The sequence below is a fragment of the Dysidea avara genome, chromosome 6 (genome assembly GCF_963678975.1).
Source record: "Dysidea avara chromosome 6, odDysAvar1.4, whole genome shotgun sequence".
NCBI lineage: Eukaryota > Metazoa > Porifera > Demospongiae > Dictyoceratida > Dysideidae > Dysidea > Dysidea avara.
Window position 1 is genome coordinate 16,612,963 of NC_089277.1, and position 22,427 is coordinate 16,635,389.

Genomic DNA, 22,427 nt, shown 5'->3' on the forward strand with positions numbered 1-22,427 from the left:
GACAAAGTGGACACAAAAATTGTGTGTGGTTCTAATAAGATGACTAGTAACATTTTCAAGCTGTCTTAAAGCCTACCCATAGAAATGTACAGTGGAACCTCTGTTATCCAAACCCCTTGGGACCAGGGATGGTCCATAAGTCTGAAAAGTCCGTATCTCTGATAAACAACCTTAAAATAGCTTGAAGCACTTTTTAAAAATTTTCAGTATTATCAACTACCCTAATAGAACAGTCACTACTCTAATAGAGCAGTCATTTCGATTCTGAGGTTCGGTTAACCAAGAATCCAGATAAGTGGGGTCCAGATAACTGAGGTTCCACTGTAGTATGATAAGAAAATAGTTATCTACTCTATACTTTTGAGGTATGATCAAACTATGCTAATAGAGTAGTCATCCAGGTCATATTTTGTCTGGTTCAACTGGGTCTGACCCTTGGATAACATGTCGTGCATTGATTATAGTGTCTTGTTTGACAGTAATGATGGAATCTGCAAAATGCTTAAAAAAGCATTGCTGAAGAATAGAAGGTTGGAGCAAGCTTGAGTTCAGTAATCCAACCCATAATCATTACCAGCTAATGGTTAATGCTCAGGCCCGGGGCAGGGTGTTAAAAACACCAACCCCCTCCTCCACCATACACACACATACAATGGCGGATCCAGCATGGGGCATTTGGGGCAAGTTCCCCCCCCCCACCTTGTGGAGGAGCCATGCCACTTGAGCCATGCTTCTGATTAAAATAGCTACTAAACGTTGTCAGGCCAAGATCAGTTTGTTAACTCATAAAAATATGTACATTTTACTAGCATTTATTACAAATTCACCTGAAACCAAAGCGAACCAGTCAAATTAGCTGTAAAATTGTCACCCAGCACCTTCGTGCGTACTAAGCGCCTCTAAAAGTAATTATCGTATTGCTATTAAAAAGATATTCAGAGCCTTTTAAATAGCTTTTAAGACTTCACAACCATCCAAAAAGGCCAGAATGGTAAAAATCAACTGTGAGACACTACTAAGAGGTGATTATTTGCTGCTTCAAAATGCAGCAACTTACAAGAGAATCTGGCTCTCCTCAACCACCTACAACTTAGCCTGTTTGTGCCCCTCCCCTTGCCAGCTCCTCGATCCGCCCGTGACATATACCTTCTCTTCACAAAAGTTGTTGATTCTAGCAGCATCTGCAGCTCTCTCCTTTGTCAACTTTTTATCAGTGGTTTGAGGTCGTATTGTTGCAAGGTTCAATTTTTTTGCAAAGCTGTTGCTCCACGACCATCTACCGTTCCTACACTGGCAACACTCATAATAAAGTAAACCAGACGAAGACCTGGCTGCACTGTGCGCCATAAACAGAAGTAGACTCTAGGTGGCAAGCGCATGCGCGAGAGAGCATGCCACTGGCTTGGCCACTGAAATTTTACCGCGTGTTGAGGTGCTACCGATTGTAGATACTGAAGTCGCCAAGCTCGTTACATGTTGCTGATGGCTGCCCGTCCAAGAGGTCATCATCTGTCTTACCCAGGCCACTATCATCGCCACTGGCACGTGATCAAGTAGGCTAGAACGAATTGGATAATTCTACTCATCCTCCTCATCGCAACTCCAGGTCAGGAGGCCAGCAACCATACCACGGTCGACCACTCAATATTTTGGCACAAGAGCCTTAGTGAGTCATACCTAGCTCCATGTGTACATGCATTGTCAAACCATAGATAATATTCCCCCTGAATTGGAAACTAATAAGTGCCACTGGTTACAGGCTGGTTTTGCGCCCCTTCAATAACAAGACAAGTTTCTCTGGGCAAAATAAGACTCACCACTGGTAAAGGGTTCTTTCTCAAGATGTTTTGGAAGCCAACAGCGAGTTTCGAGGTAAATTGGCTCTTTATTGTGCGAACGGTGAAGCGAAAATGCAAGATCAGATGGTTTGGACGCAATCAAGGAAAACACCAAAACCCTGTATGCTACGTCCTTCGCACTCAGACCATACCATGGAGCATTATTTGATGACTTCGTAGTACTGTAAGTCCTCTAAAAATTCGGCATATTTTTAAATCAATAATTTTCGTCTCATCGAATTTCGGCCTATAATTAGATAGTAATCACCACTAATTTTAGTTGATCAACCACTCGTCACAGTATAATTGGTATCATCGATATTAAGGCTAGGCAACTCTGACGTTCTCGTCACTATCAGCATCCATTGCAAAAATAGCAAACGTGCCGAATTTTTTTATTAGGAAATTATTTCACTGTTAGAATACGGGTGCCGAATAAATAGAGGGGCCGAATTTTTAGAGAACTTACGGTATAAATTGTGTACCGATACTGTTTAGAATCATAGAGAGAATGTGCTTCCAGTTTTGCCAAAAAATACCATCCCAAAAACCTGCCAAAGAAGCTATGGGAAGGTGTATTATTTAGCCGAGGCAATTCTTTATATCATGGTTAACCTTGTGGTACTTTCTTTTTCTACATACAGCACTTAGTTTAACCAAGAATGTGCTTCCAACAAAGCATGTACTGTAGTCCACCATTGTAAGCCTTCTGACCAAAAGTGACGCAAAGTGGTCAAACTAACCAAAACAATTATCATAACACCACAAGTCATTCTCATAACAAAGTAAAGTCGTTAATGCCACCGTTCTACTGTAATAGGATTAAATTTGTTGAGGCGCGAAACCAGCCTAAGGACACTCATTCTTGTACAAAGTCTATGGGCATGCGGCGCAGTTTCCAATCCATGGGGGTATATTATCTATGGTCAAACTGGTCTGGTAAATCTCCAATAGAATTTTTGTCAGCTTATCTACAACCTTTTGTGGGTCATTGATTAATGTTAAAGACCTGTTACTGAACCAATCCAATTCAGCCGTACAATTTGTTTCAACCCACATGCTTAATGAGCTGTTTTAGGATGGCCAAATCTTTGCTAGTACGTATGCAACTTAATTTACATCTGAAAAGCTGTTGTGATAGTCTATGATGTTTTTGTTTAGTGTACACAGTTTCATGATATAACACACCTTCATTTTATGTCCATATAACTCTGAAGTTTCAAGGTGATTTTTAAAATACCTTGGCCAATGAAAAACCTAGCGCTAAGCCATTTCAATTCCAACCATTTCTCTCCTTATAAAGCAATTCTACGTTTTCTTTCTTACTGAAAACACACACCTGTGGACTACAACATTAACTGCATCAAGACCGAATTGCAAAAATTCTAAGTGTACTATTGTAGAGTAGTGCTTACCCGATGCCTATACCAAATTTTGATGGTCTGTTGTGTGTAGTTATTGTAGTGAGCAAGGAGATTGTGTGGCTAGTCAGAGAATGTTCCATATAGCAGTAGTAATCAAGCTGGTACCATTACTGGTGAGCTAACCAGAGTTTTGACAAGTTAATGCTTTTAAAGTGTGAATAATGTTAGTTGTTTCAACAACAGTAGCTGGGTAGTCTGGCTATCTACAAGCCAGTTCATGGATATTACAAAGAATATACTCTCTATGGCTTGAGTTATATGGTCAGCCTGAGAGAAAAGGCAATGATGTGGCTTCCTTTATGTCATGGAAACAACACATCTGTCTGGTTCCTTTTCTTACAAGTGTACTTGAGATTGTTGAAAGCTGCAGTCATCTTCGCCATTTATAACTAAATCCGGCTATTGCTCTGCAACATGGCATACACTGTTAATTGGTTGGACACCAATGCCAGGTATGAAGAATGTACTATCTATGACTATATGTTTGGGACCTACTTAGCATAGTCACTACACTATGAGCTATATTTGGGAGTCGCTTGATATGATCACTGTAATGAGAATGAGGTGGTCGTATTAATGAGGTCGTGAAGTACACCTTAGTTATGTTTGGGACCTACTTGACATAATCACTATAATGAGGTGATCCTTTTCTGTTACAGGCTCAAGAACTAATCAACAAATTGATTATAATGTAGAGGTCCCATTTTAGAGTTTATGAAACCTCTGAAGAAACTGTTGAAATGAGAGCCTGACTTTAAGAAGATGAAACGTTTAGATGTGGATGGTGTAAGAGGAAATGCTGAAGAGGAGGTGAATTTGTATGTGGGGTACTGATATATTAGTCACAGGGTACTGGTGTATTAGTCATGGGGTACTGGTGTATTAGTCACAGGGTACTAGAGTATTATAGTGTACTATGTATGTTAGTTATTGGGTGCTAATTAGAAAGAACATCAGAAAGACATAGCAAAACTTGTACATATGAATATAGCATGATTTTTCTAATGGACATATCATATCATGATAATGTTGATTATCATGATAAATGCTTTGATGTGAATGAAAACAGTCATGTGACAGGTATGCTACAGGTATAGGGTCACAGAATTCAAAATAAAACAGTCATGTGGGTGATAATAATTTCCAAATGGCTCAGATCATGCAATGATTGCATGCAATTTGGGATTATATGAAGAAGGTGAAGTCTCACATATCAATGGTGTAGGCCTGGTTTCCTAGAGTTACAGCTAGTTAGTCGTTAAAATATTAGGATACGAAGCACGTGTGCTGCTGTGCATGCGCAAAGCATCCATATAAAATTTGCCATGCTTTCACACCTTTGGCCTTTTGATATTAAGCCAAATGCATGAGAAATGTAGGGAATAGGTGGGTGGGACCATTGATATGCTCAACTTCACTTTCTTCATATAATCCCAAATAGTATACGATCACTGTGTGGTCTGAGCCATTTGGGAATTATATTTCAGAAGGCTCAGTCTCACATATCAATGGTATTGTTCGTAGCTCACAACCAACCTACTGTATTAGGAAGGTGGAGTTGAGCATGATACTATGCTACAATATATATAGCACATTAAACCACAATGATTAAACACAACAATAATTACTACACGTGATTAGTTCTTACTGCTCCTGTGGGATAACAGAGCTCAACCATATGCTGGAACGATAGAATTTTCTGAAAATACTCTTTAATCCAGACAGCTGTTTTCAATATGTCAACAGTAGTAATCCCAGGGTCAACACCTCTTGTGGAATGTGTATTACGCAGGGCAGCACAGCATGATCATGAGTTGGACTACATAGGCCAGTAATGAAAACTTTCTGAACACTGGATTCTGTGTTCCAGACAAGTGTTTCTAGAAAGCCAACAGAATTGATGCTAAAATCCACAACCAGCAGTCACAGACAAAGTCCTCTAGTAGAATGCACTATAAAAGAAGCAAAAAACATCTATACCATACAGTTTGAGAATCACCATTAACTATTGTACAAAATTCCAGTTGCTGGCCTGGGTTATGCAGATAGATCATCGGTGACAACAGTTGGATATATCCTCCCTGAATGGGATTATAGCCTGAGGATACTGATGAATTGTCCCACTGTGTAAAGATAATCAACCATCAAAAAACTTGCAAAAAAGATACTATGCACCAATACCCTGTAGTGTATCTGTATGAAAATTACACCCTCCGGTTTGTCTGTCTGAACACGTATCTAGAGATTGAATAATACTTTATAACATAGGCAAATGACAATGTCTACTATAAAGTTAGCAAACATGACACTGTTACTATACTAATGTATAGTACTGAGAACCATCTGGAAATTCCAGGTGGTGAGAAGCAAGTGTCCTATGATAGGCTCATGGCTGCCACTTGGGTTTCTTCCAGCCTGCCCAGCCATTTTGTCAAGTATACTACAGATTACTAACCATCCAGGGAATTTTATGATAACTCCTGAGGGTGAAAATAAGCTAAAATTTGGTGCTGTTCAGTACACTAGCTCAGCCATTTTTTTGAACTTATGATTGAGATGTTTGTCTATCCACGATGAAAGGAGAAAACCCTTTAACTATGCTTTCACTGCAAGTCCATTGGAGACAAAGTATAGATACACATAAGATGTCTTGTGAAATCATGCAGCATCCCTAGAAGAACTGGATACCCGGGATGACCCTTCCAGGCTGGCCAACAAAACAGAATTCTGCCTACCAGGCACCGTGGGAGACAGAGACACAATGTTGGCTGAAGCCTCTGTTGAATCTGCTAAAATGACTCTAGTCTTTGACTCAGTCTTCCTCTGTGTACTGGAATAGCGCTGACGAGGTTTAGAAATACCTGAGTAGTTTTGGGGGTACCTCAACCCTGCCTGAGAGTGTGAAGTTGCTTGAGGTGTTCCACTGCCTTTTCAGGAAAAGATGGCCCAAATAGGGTAGTAGTAGCTGATGATTAGAGCTCCAAGTCTTGACCTAAGTCTTCAAGTCCTTCTCTCTGCGTTACAATGGGAAGTGGCATTCTTCATGAGGGTTAGTGTAGCCTTCAGTGCAACCTCCACATCTTCAATGGAAATCTCTAAGTAGAGCTCTTGAATCCTGGAGAGTGTGTGGTCTGTGGATTTTGTACTCTTTGAACACTCTGCAGCCATGACTTTATCAAGGCAAGGCGGAGTAGGAAACGATGTATCTGGTACAATAAATTTCCACTGGATATCTTTGCAATCTTCATTATCCAGTGTATTGAATGTGGGGCTGCACCGATTCCACTTTTTACCAATGCTTCTAATACCAAGTACTCAACTGGGAAGTATCTGCAAGTACAAGTACCAATACCAAGTACCTTAAAGTAGCTACTTCATAGTACACACATTTATTATATAGTGCATTTCATGGTATTCTTGTACACGTTTTCAGTATAGTTCATGTTTATAATGAATATAATGAAGTAGCCAATCAAGATTCACAAATAAATAAGTCACTAAAATGCAAACCAGAGGATATTCCAGTATTGTCTGGAGAAGTGTAGATAATATCATAATGGTGCTTACAAAATCACAAAATATTCTATTACTGAAACAGTTACTTCTACCTGATTGCTCTATTAGAGTTATTGACTGTTCTATTAGAGTATATCGATCTTTTTCAGTAAAGCATTTTCACACATAGGTTTCAGCATAGATCAGTAATTTTGCTGAGAGTTATTAGTGCTATACTTGATGCTTTTAGACGTCCACTGTGTTAGTAAAATAAGCAAGTACAGATGAACATTATGTTATTCTTGCACGCGATAAGAATTGATATCTGCAACAATATAATAGCCGATTCCAATACTTCATGAAAATAGCAGTATCGGTCCGATACCAATACTAAAATCGGTGCATCCCTAATTGAATGCCTCATGGAGGAAGTCCCCTGTTTCTTTTTCAACTTTAGTTAGGCGAAGCTTTTCACCCTTTGGGCGATCCGCCTTTGTATTAACTGAGTTGGCGTCCCATTCATCATCAAGTTCTATCTGGTCCTCCCAGGACCGCCTTGTAACCACATTGTCATCGACACCTGTTACCGGTGAATTGGTGGCACTTTGTGCTCTGCCAGGTATCTGTTGTTCCCTAGGAAGCTGTGCCCCCTGAGGGCAAGTGCGCTTCCATCCTCAGTAGAGCATCTTGGATAATAGCAAGCTTAAGTTGGCTAGAGCTGTCTCCAGACATCATAATGATTAATCAATAACATTGACAAGAAACACAAACGACTACACTAGCAAGCTAGAAAAAAGGCCAAAGGTGTGAAAGAGTGGCAAATTTTATATGGATGCTTCACGCATGTGCAGCAGCGCACGTGCTTCGTATCCTAATATTTTAACGACTAACTAGCTGTAACTCTAGGAAACCAGGCCTAACACCATTGATATGTGAGACTGAACCTTCTGAAATATAATTAGGCCTACAATAAATTCACAGGAATGCAACATTCTTGATTACAATTTTGTAGCAATAAAAGCAGCTAGACCTGCACCAATCATGTAACAAGTCTTTGTGAACCTCAATCCTGTAAACGACTAAGTTATACCAATAGCATACCTGTAACAGGCTAAACCTTTTATATGGGTGTATGTAATGTACTGTATTTGCTATCCGCACAAAGTCATACTTGATAAGACATTTGCTAGTGATGGTCAGAAATTGTCCAATGTCCGACCTTCCAAGTATAAACTGTTTAACCTTGTACTTTTGTGTATTCAGGGATAAAGCACAGCAGAAGGAAGGGAACTCAGAGATTGATGATTCAAGGAAACTTTGTCCAGGAGAAATTGACCCCAACCCTGAAACCAAACCAGCCAGACCTGACCTATTGATATGGATGAAGATGGTGAGTAACTTGTACCTCTAATCATTTTGTAATGTGGTCAACTGTTTTAACCAGCCAGTTTAAATTGATCTGTATGTTACACTTTGTAGTCACTATAGTGGGGATATGTTCCCTAAGGGTGACCAGAATAAAGAGAGCATTCACTGTATTAGTAGATACTATAATTGGTGACATTGTAGTGGTGTTGCACACTTTCATATATGACAGAATATAATCCTTGAAAGGCGGCTGTTGTGCTCTCATTAAAAAATATACTGAACTACTTCAAAGTACAAACTTCAAAGTATACCAAAATTGGAGGCTTGAGTGGTACCACTATTCATATTTTCTGGCCAGTATTATATAGAGAGAATACTTACACTTTAGTTGCTCCTTCCTTGCACTCAAATACCTCATCCCTCCCAACATACGTCATCTGAACACAGCAGAGTGGATTATAATGGTCGGTCATCGGACATTTACCGACCAACTGGCTCGAAGACCGCCCAATTATGTACTGAACTGGTCAAGGATGGCCGACCGATTTCCGCTAGAAAAGATCAATATACTCTAATAGAACAGTCAGCGACTCTAATAGAGCAGTCGACAGCTTTAAAAAAGGTGTACCTAAAAGGTTTAAAAAGCAGGAAAAAAAGTTGTCTGACTTAGGGAATCGAACTTTGAGCAGGCTGTAGGACCAGGTGTCCTACAGACCTTCAGCACTTGTGCTGTAAAGCATTAATAAATAAATAAATAAAAATAAAAAGAACCTGCACCTTTCAATGAAGTACGGTCTGCACCATTCTACCACATGCTCACAGATGATTTTAGTGTTTCTAAAGGGGTTTTAAATGTCCTGCAGTTAAAACATCACATTGGATAATTTCATATCAAATCATTGTAGTGTTATTATTACAGATTTATTACAGGTTTTTGCAATTGAATTCGGCGACTTTGCAATTGAATTCGTCCCGTTTGCAATTGAGTTCGTCGCTTTTGCAATTGAATTCGTCCCGTTTGCAATTGAATTCGTCCCGTTTGCAATTAAATTCGTCGCTTTTGCAATTGAATTCGTCCCGTTTGCAATTGAATTCGTCGCTTTTGCAATTGAATTCGTCGCTTTTGCAGTTAAATTCGTCCATAACAAGAATGGCAGCTGGAGCAAACATGAAAACATGATGTAGCAGCTGCTACAAGAACTTGTTCAAGTACAACAGTAGTAAACAACTCTTTATAAGGCAATAATTCTTCCTCTACAGCCTCTCCAACAACATTCCAAACTCTACTGCGCCATTCGCGATGGGTGTGGTCACTCGCGAGCAAGCTAATTAACTTGTCAGACAGCTATCAACTTCGCGTACTACCAGCTTCAATTACCTTCTAGTGTCTCAAATGTAACTCTCCAAGGCATAAATAGTTCATCTCTTAATGAATGGGTTGGTTTCTTGAAGCCGTTTTGTTTGTGACGAATTGTAATGCAAACGCGACGAATTCTATTGCAAAACCGACTAATTCAACTGCAAAAGCGACGAATTCAATTGCAAAACCGACGAATTCAATTGCAAACGGGACGAATTCAATTGCAAAAGCGACGAATTCAATTGCAAAACCGACGAATTCAATTGCAAACGGGACGAATTCAATTGCAAAACCGACGAATTCAATTGCAAATGGGACGAATTCAATTGCAAAGGCGACGAATTCAATTGCAAAACCGACGAATTCAATTGCAAACGGGACGAATTCAATTGCAAAAGCGACGAATTCAATTGCAAAACCGACGAATTCAATTGCAAACGGGACGAATTCAATTGCAAAACCGACGAATTCAATTGCAAACGGGACGAATTCAATTGCAAAGGCGACGAATTCAATTGCAAAACCGACGAATTCAATTGCAAACGGGACGAATTCAATTGCAAAAGCGACGAATTCAATTGCAAAACCGACGAATTCAATTGCAAACGGGACGAATTCAATTGCAAAACCGACGAATTCAATTGCAAACGGGATGAATTCAATTGCAAAGGCGACGAATTCAATTGCAAAACCGACGAATTCAATTGCAAACGGGACGAATTCAATTGCAAAAGCGACGAATTCAATTGCAAAACCGACGAATTCAATTGCAAACGGGACGAATTCAATTGCAAAACCGACGAATTCAATTGCAAACGGGATGAATTCAATTGCAAAGGCGACGAATTCAATTGCAAAAACCTGTATGTATGTGGTTTAACAATATAACAGTGCATGGCTGCTGAAGGAGTGTTGGGTGTCAAAATACTCACATCCAAGCTTTGAAAATCCAAAAATTTTTCAGGGGTATATCCCAACTTGGCATGCTTACACATACTGCTAAGCATTGCCATACAATGTCAGATCATGTCAGATCAACTTTGACTTTGATCTGACATAATGTCAGATCAACGAAGACTAGTTATAATCCTCTCTGCAAGTACCTCATCCCTCCCAACATACATCACCATATTTGGCTTGCATTACCATTTTCACTGTTACAGTCACAAAGAGTGGAGTTGTGATGATTTAAAATACAGTACAGTAAATAGCTACTAACACAAAGCTACCCTCAGTCCTTGTTCTCACAGACTCAGTTGTTCAGTAGCCAGTATCCGGGTCTTCAGTGAGTCTTGCACATGACCATTCTTTGTGTTTTCAGGTCTCCATCGATCTGACATATCATTTTAATACATGGTGTGGTACTCTCACTTCTGCTGTTCTCATAGCATCCCCAGCCCTGAGAGTGTGTGTGCTGAACTGTGTTGCTTGGAAGCCCAGGTTGTTCAGCTTAGCTAACTGAATCTAGAGTAAGGTCTCCCTGAACCTTGGGGTCTTGGCATAGACTATTAGTGTGAAGAAAAAATTGTTCACTATATACATGGGCCATAAATCATTTCAAAAGGAATTCAATTAGACAGTACATGTAACTTCTTGTTACATCAGATAGTTGTCCTCAATTCAAACAAAAGCATTGTGTTGCCAACTCTTTGTGAAGGGGTGGGTGGCATCAGACTATAGTGTACTATGTATGTTAGTTATTGGGTGCTAATAGAAACTTGTTTATTGTACTGTCATCTGTACACTTTAGAAAGAACATCACAAAGACAAGTTGGAGCAGAAGAAAAGGAAAGAATCTGATTTGCCTGTAGCAGTGATGCAAATGAACAAGTATGTACTGTGTGCATGTCTGTAGACTTGTTATACTTGTAAATTATCCTGTGTTTGTTTTATTTCTATGGTGGTTCTACACTCTTGTGAACTGAATACATTGTTTTGTCAAGAGAGTGGAGAGCAAACCTCTCTGTAATCCATTACTTTGTGTTTGTTTGTAATAGTGACTAATAGTCTGATACTCTGTTGAAATGTAAAGGCTTTCCTATAGGCTGTTTCTGTAGTAGTTAACCTGAAAACATTGTTAAAGGTTTGACTGCTGTACATATATCTTTCTCCTTTACTACAAACCTGTGTTAATCAGATAACACTGTGTAGCCTGTATGATATAGCAGCACATTTGTGTGTTTGATAGCTAGTGTATGTAATGTAATGGATTTTTTCTCCTTTCTCCAACTTTTCAAACACATCTTCTGTAGCTAAAGTCTTTGAGCAGGCTGTAGTACCAGGTGTCCTACAGACCTTCAGCACTTGTGCTGTAAAGCATTAATAAAGTAATGTACTGTATTTGCTATCCACACAAATTCATACTTGGTCAGACATTTGCTAATGATTGGGGTGAGCCTGAGCGAGCCCCACACTAGCGAGTCACCCACGTAAATTCGTGTCATCAACCTTGCGCAAACAATTACAAAAGAAATCGGAAAACTTATCGAATTAATGCCCACTATACTCCAAGCCACGGTAAAGTAAACGGCAAAGATTACAGCACTTCCATATATGCTCGTGTCATCGACCATGTCACGGAAAAATAAACGGCGTAGATTACAGTACTTATATGCTCGTGTCATCGACCATGTCACGGAAAAATAAACGGCGTAGATTACAGCACTGTTTGTCTCATCTACCACGCCACAGCACATGTTGTCAACCATGAAATAAACTTCGTTGTCCATGATGGATAGGGAAGAACGCCTTAGAGAAGAGAGCAGTATAGATTGAGAAGAGATCGAGAAACTTCACAGGTAGCAGAAGAAAGACGAAGGAGAACAATATCAGAGAATTGAAGACGTGCTAAATTTACACAAGAGTAAAGGGACACAATCATACAGCAGAGAAGGCAGGATTAGTACGTTTGTTATATATAAATTTGTAAAACTCACAAAAATATTTGAGTATAATAGATTAGTAGTTGCTGTTCATAAAATATTAAACTGAATCCTATACAACTGATAAAAAATACAACTGATTATGGTCTAAATTCACTACCACATTCTTGCAGATGGTTTATATGTGCATATCACAATAACTATTGTGACTCATTATCATAATTTTTTTATATTGATAGTGCTTCAAATGTTGGTATAGTAACAAATACTGTTGTGAATGTGGACCAATCACAACATGTCCAACGTCATGTGCCAGTTGACATTAGTGACCCTTCAGTCATTGCCAAGATTACAGAATTCCATGCTGAATTGGCACTGTTCAATATGTCTTGAAAAATTCCCAAACATTTCAATAATTGACATAAGTACCTGTAGGCGTTGTCACAATGATAGCCACGTCCCAAAGCTATTTTCTGCTGCTAATAATATGGATCCTGGTCCAGAACTTATTGTAAGTTATGTTCCTCACACACATGATGTCTAATAATCATTTAACACTTCCTTTTGTAGGGATTGTCAAAAGTAGAACAAATGTTAATTTCACCAGTTATATGTGTGCGACAATCAAAGATACTGACTGCCTTGCAGTGGTTGGTAGCAAATAATGTATACTTCAGTAATATTACAGTCAATCATGATAATATATCAGCTTTACCTGAAAATGATCATCTTACAAATGTACCTACAGTATCCGTGCCATCTGACCTACACATGTAAAGCAACCTGATTCGCCTACAAACATAACAGAAGATCACAACAACCCAGATATACGTATGTAGAACTTTTGTTCCAACCATTCCTCGGACCATGACTGAGGAGCAAAATATCAGACATTCATTGCAATCAACTACAGTAACATGGCCAGTCAGAGGAGAAAATCCCTTAAATGAATTCCAATTGAACGGTACATTACCTGTACTTTTCCTGTCCTTTTCCCTACTGGTGCTCAAACCACATTTCAACCCTGTACTTTTATATAATGTGCTTATCTTCCATTAGCATGAATGGCTAGATAATAAGACCAACATTCAATTATGACCTATATATACTCCAAGCAGCATTACCCAAGACATTACCTGTAAGAGAGAAAACCATCAATTATGAAGTGACGAAAGTACATAAATTACAGAAAGTGTGATAGTCCTTGGTCACATGCGACCACGTGTATGGTCCTATGGAAGAACCTGCGTGGGCATGGCAAGGGTGTGAATATAAAAATAAAATAAAAAGAAGCTATGTAAATTAGCTAATACTAGTCACATCCAGCCACTCTTTATTATTCCTAGCCAAAAATATCCTCTCAGAGGCTAGAATACTTTGGTAGGCAGCATCATCTAAACATTTCCTTACAGTAGATTTGGGGATAGTTATGGTAGGGTTGGAAAATTTGATGAAGTTCAGGTAGTTTCCAATGGAGGCTGGTTGGTAATGGCCAAGTGCTGAAATTTCGATAGTTTCATAATAACTGGAGATACTTAATCTGTCAAATTCTGCCAATAATTGTAAATATTCAACTTTCGATTGCTTTCTATTCCGTGCTGATTCCATATGATGGGCAGAGTCTAGTGGATAGGTCAATTCCAATGTAGCAACAGAATAGACTTGCAAATTGTACACAACAATATCAGGGCGATATGGAGTTATCAGAATCGAAGTTGGAATTGTAGCTTGAGGAGCTTCACAGGCTCGGTGGTTATTCTATAGTAATCGTGAATAAATGAATTACCCACAACATATTACCTAGCCATAGCTTCTAATTTTTTAAAAAGTAAATGCTAGAGGTACATGAGATATTTACAAGCTATACAACCACAAAGACAATAATATAAAACACTTATTCCCTTCAGGCTCACCCCACGATGCTGCTAGCATCTGCCTAGTTATCAGAAATTATCTGATGTGTAACCGTAACTGTATTCCTTGTCACTAACTAGCCATTGTTTGGTATTATGAAAGGAAGAAATGGGAAGGTACAGGATAAAATTCTCCAGCACTGCACACAGCCAGGTAGGTAGGTTACTTGTTCTCCTGAAACTCCAAACCTGTAATGCATATCATAGGTCCATATATGGTGCAATATTGTCATGATTGTCATAGACACCTTTCAAGCATAAACTGTTTAACCTTGTACTTTTGTGTATTCAGGGATAAAGCACAGCAGAAGGAAGGGGACTCAGAGATTGATGATCCCAGGAAACTTTGTCCAGGAGAAATGACCACAATTAACAAACCAGCCAGACCTGACCCTATTGATATGGATGAAGATGGTGAGTAACTTGTACCTCTAGTCATTTTGTAATGAGGTCAACTGTTTTAACCAGCCAGTTTAAATTGACCTGTATGTTGCACTTTGTAGTCACTATAGTGAGCATATACCCCTACAGTGCATTTTGTGTATCATGTATCACCATCAATAAACCATTCAATACGATACTGTATCACGATACTATAATGAATGGTCATAGCTGTATGTTCCCTAAGGGTAACAAGAGCACGTTCACTATTATTGACTCTCAATAATTGGTGACATTGTAGTGGTGTTGCACACACTTCACATTTGACAGAATAAAATTAAGATTCTTGAAATCCGGCTATTGTGCTCCCATAGAAATGCTGAGCTATTTTGAGGTACAAACTTAAAATGTACCAAAATTGGAGGTTTGAGTGTTACATGACCAATATTCATATTTTCTGGCCAGTATTATATAGAGAGAATGTGTATACTTTAGTTGCTTCTTCCTTACACTCAACTACCTCATCCCTCCCAACATACATCACCATATTGGGTTACATTACCATTTTTATTGTTACTAAACACTGTTATGGTCACAAAGTGTGGGGTTGTGATTAGTTAAAATACAGTACAGTAAATAGCTACTAACACAAGGCTATCCTCAGTCCTTGTTCTCACAGACTCAATTGTTCAGTAACCAGTATCTGGGTCTTCAATGAGTCTTGCACATGACTATTTGTGTTTCCATCTGCCATGTAATTTTAATACATGGTTTGGTACTCTCACTTCTGCTGCTTGCATAGCACCCCCAGCTCTGAGACTGTGTGGGCTGAACTCTGTTGCTTGGAAGCCAAGGTTGTTCAGCTTAGCTCATTGAGATCTGCCTGAGCCTTGGGTTGTTGGTATTGACTATTAGTTTGAAGAGAAATAGTTCACTACTCATGTCAGTGTTGGCTTTTTTAATGTAGTACTCTAGCATCACCACAGAACAGGTGAGAGATGCAGACCTTGTTATTACCACTTTATTGTCCTGTGGCAGCTGATCTGTTGTACTCTGCAGTACTTGAATTACCATGAAATCCTGATATCATAATCCTTGATGTCCGTTATCACATTGTATCTGAAGAATCCAGCTAAAGCCAGCAAGCATATAGCTGCTAAACAAATACCCTTGAGGAATTTCTTCTTTGAGGCCTCCTGCACAATAGCTGTTAGCATGTCTACTGTAAATGGGGCTTTGGTTTAGCAAGTAATCTCATGAGAGATGGGATCCTTGCCATTGAGTAAGCCCATGCCATGACTCTTCCACTGCGGATTGGATCCTTTGGTGTCAACCAGGTGCTGTAAATAAACCGTGAAATTCCTGTGTTGGGACATTTATCTCCTATAGCCTCCGAGGTACTTAGTGGTGGTGGAGGTTCTGGACTGCAGTATGTTAACCTAGTAAAACACTATCGGTGAAATTTCATCTGTTGTGCTAGTTTAGCGTGATAGCAAAGGTCAATTAACAGTTTTTCTTTCTCTTTTTAGGACAATATTAATTCATGAAGCTGTACCATTAATACATACCCCGGTGCTGAACTTGCCTATATGTACAATTACTGACACCAATAAAATGGCTGTTTAAGCAGGGCATACGTACTATGGGGCATCAAGTGAAAAACAGGCCAAGGACATGCATTGAGATATTTTGCTAATGATACAAGCTAGTTTTTTATCTTTAATATTGCTACCTGTTCTTTTAGAACTGTGATCTTTTCCTGTGGCATTGAAATTCGGTCAGTTGCCAAATCATGGGTTCCACGAGCATTTATTGTGCCTCTACACGTTGAGCTAGATCCTCAAAAACATTTAGTAACTCATGGATGATGCAATTACACACGATCTTGAAATTTGGCTCATTTGTAGCACTGCTTGACCCGCTAAAATTATTTCAAAACCTTTGTGTTCAAATGTCTGACATAATAGTTATAAAATTTTCACCATACATTTCCTATGGGGAAACCATAAAACTACACCATCCATTATAGCCCTTTCCCAGATTGTGATGGAGCCAAACTGTGCAAGTCTGTTGTTGACACCTTTGCTGTCACCACTTATTATCTGGTTGGCTGAAATGTTAATTTTCTTGAGAAAAAATTCATTATAATTTTTAGCTCTTTTTCAGGATCCAACTTGTACATACAGGTCGAGCACTTGCTTGTTTATCCATTTCCTTGCCTGACACAGCAACAATTCCATCATCAAGGTACAGAAGGGCCTGGAGTCCCTGGTTTCACCATCACTTAACAAGGGGCCTTAAAAGTTTAGTGAATGCATAACAGACAGGCTGTAGCCAGGCCAAAGGATTGTATTTTCAAAACCGTTGGAACCCCCAAAATTGTGTGGAGATTTGTTGGGTGATTTTCTAAAGCAACCCTTTTGGGGTATCCCTGTGTCTCAGGTCCTGGGTACCTGCAGGTTGACTTGTGTCTTAACCTGTCATCATCCTACTGTAAGATGGGTCATTGTTAAATACCACCTTCATAATTATACTAAATTGCAATTATTGGTAATTGCAGTCTCATCAGTACCACAAACATATACCGTGCTATTACCACCCATTCATACATTATTACGTACCACTACCATGGCCACTGTCATACATTGTAAAGGATACCAACGACTGGCTGGGCAGTGAGCCTGAATATGACCTACCTGGCCACACTGGAAACAAGGTCCCAATGGTCTACCTGTATTGGCCACCTCCCAGGTGGTGGTAGCCAGGGCACTGGGGGAGGGGGAACTATAAACATCTAAGTTAATTGCATACGGTTGTTGGCTCTGGCCTTTTTCTAGTCCTCTAAAAGTTGATGTTGGCCTTCCTTTTCTTGATTTCTGCCACTGGTCTTCCTCACTCAATGCCAAATCATTACCTACAACCACTATCCAGCTGCTTTCCAACTGGTTGGCTTGGTGGATATGTTTTTGATGCATAACTAAAGCTGACACACCTTCTTCCAACTCTTCTTTGGCTTTTTCTATGGCCCTTTGTCCTTCCCCATTAGTGAGATCTTGTTGCTTTGCAGCCGCAGTAAGATAGTCCTACATATATTTATTGAACCAGAACTGCATTTCATGACCCTTTAGTGGAACTCGTAGGGCTGGTCGTGCTTCACCTTGTGCAACATGCGTTCAGTAGCATCCTCCAGGCTCTCCTTCATGGCAGTTACTTCCCGATTTAAACAGTTTTAGCTTTTCGGCAAGGTTCTTGCTGCCCACTTCCTGGTTCTTCTTTATGCCTTTAAAGGCTATTAGAAGAGTGTCCTATTTTTCCTCAGTAGTAAACATCGTGAATATAGGATCATTGGTAATTCAATACCTACACTTACTAATAGCAGCATAGAAGTGAGCACATGTTCAAAACATACAACTTTATAATACGGTACTTAAGTAACACCTCACATGTCTGGCATGTGAACTTTGCACATGCTAAAAGAGGTTATTTTCTGTTTACTTCACTAGTTAAACGGACAGAAAATACACGTCCATTATAGACTACAACCCTGGACTTGTTGAGCAGTATAGTTGAGATACTGAATGAATCAGCATTTTACTGTGTTCAGCCAAACATGATTTGTCACCAACTATTTTTTGACTGACCAACTGAAAACTGTTATGACTCTGACTGTACATGTATTAATGCAATATCATTCCCTCTTGCAGAGAAGGAGATGCTAGCTGAGGCAAGATATCCCAACTTGTGGATCAACCTTCCCACATTTGTGGTAATATACTTGACTTAATTTTCACCAATTGCGAAAGTGACATTAGTAATCTCTTTATCCATTCTTCCAATTCATTTGGTATTTCATCTGATCACTACCCAATTACATTTTCATTTTCTTACAGTTCTTCTCATACCATCCATAAGTCAGCAAGATATGTGTTCGATTATTCTAAAGGTGACTACATCAGTTTGAATCAGTTCATTTCTACTTGTGACTTAACAGCTTACTACAATACTACTGACGTCAACAGTGCCTGGGCTATATTAAAGGAACTATTACTTAGTGGCATGGACTTGTTCATTCCTAAAATCAAACTAAAACCCACTCAGTATCCCAACTGGTCTTCTCCAACAATTAGACATCATCTTAAATGTCTCCGTACACTTCGTAAAAAATTACGTCGTCATTTTACTCTTGCCTCCCTACAACGTTTGATCCAACTTGAAGAGCTCACCCAACAAGAGTTATATAATGCAAAGGAAACTTATGAGAAAGAACTGATTAACAGTTACGCACAATCTAAGAACCCAAAACTTTTTCATTATATCAAAAGTATCACCAACTTTGGATCCCTTCCCTCAATTTTAGTCAACGATTCTGTTAAAGCTGTGTCAGATAAGGATAAGGCTGAACTGTTTAACCAATATTTCTACTCCGTTTTTACTGATGCTGCCACCCCTTTACCAAATTTAGAAGAGGTGTCCATTCCATCCAGTACTATTCCTGATATTACTCTCAGTTCCCAAGACATATTTGAAGAGTTAAGATCTTTACAGACTTCTAAAGTTGTTGGTCCAGACAATATTGGACCTAAAGTCCTAAATAGCTGTGCAGATTCATTGACTGCACCTCTACATCATCTATTTTCTCTGTCTTTGGCAAATGGTGTCATTCCCAGTGACTGGAAATGCCACAACATAATACCTGTTTATAAGTCAGGTAATAAATCTTCTGTCAAAAACTATCGGCCTATTTCATTACTATGCAATGTATCTAAAGTTTTAGAACGACTAGTACATAACAAACTTCTTGATTTCTATTCAGACTCCATATCACGCCATCAATTTGGATTCTGTAAAAACAAATCTACTTTGCAACAGTTGTTACTATATTTTGATGATCTATGTTCTGACAAGAAACAAACTGATAGTATTTACCTTGACTTCAGCAAAGCTTTTGACAGTGTTTCACATACTAAACTGTTGTTGAAGTTATGGTCTGTTGGCATCACAGGTGATGTGTGGTCATGGCTACGGTCCTATTTGTCTGACCGTAGTCAACGTGTTTTGGTCAATAATAGTTTATCTTGCTCTCTACCTGTTAAATCTGGTGTACCTCAGGGTAGCATCTTGGGACCATTGCTGTTCATAATATATGTTAATGATCTGTGTGATAAAGTTGAGAATTCCACAATCTTTAAGTTTGCTGACGATCTCAAATGCTTCAAGGCAATCCATTGTATCACTGACTCCAACCAACTTCAGAATGATTTAAACTCCCTATATGGATGGAGTCTTGATAATGATCTCTCTTTCAGTATTAAGAAGTGTGTCGTTTTACATTTCAAGGTCACATTACACGACACAAACTATTTCATTAATGGTGTTCAACTATCTAATGTCACAGAACATCGTGACCTCGGAATAGTTTTCTCCAAAAATTTGTCTTGGGCCAGTCATATTGATTCTACAGTGGCTAAGGCTTATAAGTCCTTTGGCCTACTCCGCCGAACTTTTAAGAACACCTTCTCTATTCAAGCTAGAAAAACACTATATCTGACTCTAGTGAGATCCAAGCTTTTATATTGTTCTGCCTTATGGCGACCCCATCTTATGAAGGACATTTTGTTGTTAGAGCAAGTCCAGCGCCGTGCAACTAAATTTATATTGAATAACTATACTATGGATTACAAATCAAGATTGTTTCATCTGAAGCTTTTACCTTTGATGTATGTGTTAGAATTACATGATGTTCTTTTTCTAATAAAATCTTTGAACTCCCCTACTAGTAGCTTCAACATATCCGACCATGCTTGCTTCAACAACAGTCGTACCAGATCATCCAGCAGCAAGTTATGCCACAGAAATTCTGACAATGTCATTACAGCAAATTCATATTTTTACAGAATCCCTAGATTGTGGAATGCATTACCTATCATTGACTTATCCCTTTCCCTCCCTACTATCAAACATAAACTTATTGTTTTTTTATGGAATCATTTTACAAATACTTTTGACACTAACAGTAATTGTACTTTGCATTTTTTTATGTCCTTGTAGGAACTGTAGTAAGCTTCCCCACTCATGTAACTTTAATATTTTGTAGTTGTACTGTACGTAAGTAAAGTTTAGTTGTAAATAAGTAGCTAAGTAGTTAATTAATTTAAGGCAGCTGGCACTGGTGGCTAGCTGATCCTCAGATCATGTAATTTCCCTTTTTGATTTGTCTAATGTTCTGTACTTGTGTTATTTGATCTGTAAAGCATTAATAAATAAATAATAATAAAAAAGAGCTTGTCTGGCCAACACTCAAGGGAAGAAGGCTAAACCGAACAGATGGAAGAGGCAAGGAGATTAGCTTCTCTACAAAAACTTAGAGAATTAAGAGCAGCAGGAATTCTGTAAGATATTATCTTAAATAGTATATGTTAAAACTCCATCCATAATGGGTAGACCAGGGACAGTGGGTCTGCATGAGCTTTGAAAAGGAGCTTTAGGATTATGGTGCTATTATTTTTGCTAACAAAATACATATGGGACTAAACAATAAATACCTTAATAAAGTGATCTTCATTAACAAGTACACCTTAGCTATGTTTGGGACCTACTTGACATGGTCACTATAATGAGGTGGTCTTATTAATGAGGTCCTGAAGTACACCTTAGCTATGTTTGGGACCTACTTGACATGGTCACTATAATAAGGTGGTCTTATTAATGAGGTCCTGAAGTACACCTTAGCTATGTTTGGGACCTACTTGACATGGTCACTATAATGAGGTGGTCTTATTAATGAGGTCATAAGGTACACTTTAGCTATATTTGGGACTTACTTAACATGGTCACTATAATGAGGTGGTCTTATTAATGAGGTGGTCTTATTAATGAGTCCATGAAGTAAACTTTAGCTATATTTGGGACTTACTTAGTATGGTCACTATAATGAGGTAGTTAGTCTTTTTCTGTTACAGGGTCAAGAAGTATTACCGTAAAAGGAATCAACAAATTGATTATAATGCAGAGATCCCATTTGAGAAGAAGCCTGCTCCAGGATTTTATGAAGAAACTGTTTGAAATTAATAGCCTGACTTCAAGAAGATTAAACGTTCAGATGTTGATGGTGTAAGAAGTGCTGAAGAGGAGGTGGGGTATTGATATATTAGTCACAGGGTACTGGTGTATTAGTCATGGGGTACTGGTATATTAGTCACGGGGTACTGGTGTAGTAGTCATGGGGTACTGGTATATTAGTCACAGGTACTGGTGTATTAGTCATGGAATTACTTTTTTTTAGCATCAATAAGCCGCCGTGACCAAAGCCGCACAAGCCATAGTCTAAATCCGTTATTGCACAAATCATTGGTATACGTATGTGCTACGTATGGTGACAGGATTAAATGTTCACTAGTTTATGTGAAGGTGACCTCCTTTTTTTCTATGATCCCTTAAAATTCCTAATTTTTCCTTATATACTGTATTTGTTTGTTTACTTTTTTGTAGGCTGGTGAACCCGCGTATACTGCATCAAAGAAAAGGATGGCACCAGAGTTAATGTTTTGTCTGAACACACTCCCCAGGCATTATTGACTTGAAAGTGAAGTGGTCATTGTGCTTCACTTTCAGCTATTTTCAGCCCATTACACAGTGCTACAAATGAATAACAGTAGGAGAAGTGCCTCTGCAATCAATCCAGTCACCATTTAAAACACAGACGATTCCCATTTACAAATGGGAAGCCATGCATTGCGCTACTGCAAATCCACACCTTGTGCTGTCAG

The 22,427-nt window shown here is 38.9% G+C and overlaps 2 protein-coding genes across 2 annotated transcripts in view; one reads left to right on the forward strand and one right to left on the reverse strand.

The window, feature by feature from the left end:
* Positions 1 to 22,427, reverse strand: part of LOC136257385 (centrosomal protein of 162 kDa-like) — a 108,048-nt gene that overhangs the window by 10,192 nt on the left and 75,429 nt on the right. The gene's annotated exons all lie outside the window — the stretch shown is intronic.
* On the forward strand, positions 1,382 to 21,745 carry LOC136257390 (uncharacterized). Its single transcript, XM_066050574.1, has 8 exons — positions 1,382 to 1,666; positions 3,922 to 4,072; positions 8,021 to 8,147; positions 11,236 to 11,315; positions 14,573 to 14,694; positions 18,366 to 18,387; positions 20,938 to 21,050; positions 21,621 to 21,745. The coding sequence occupies exons 2-7, from the start codon at positions 4,059 to 4,061 to the stop codon at positions 21,005 to 21,007; spliced, it is 435 nt and encodes a 144-aa protein (XP_065906646.1). The 5' UTR covers positions 1,382 to 1,666; positions 3,922 to 4,058; the 3' UTR covers positions 21,008 to 21,050; positions 21,621 to 21,745.

Bases quoted from the DNA above. Each gene is read 5' to 3' on its own strand.
- LOC136257390 (XM_066050574.1), top strand. The intron at 8,148-11,235 runs GTGAGTAACTTG...TGTACACTTTAG, and splicing joins TATTGATATGGATGAAGATG to AAAGAACATCACAAAGACAA. The intron at 11,316-14,572 runs GTATGTACTGTG...TTGTGTATTCAG, and splicing joins GCAGTGATGCAAATGAACAA to GGATAAAGCACAGCAGAAGG.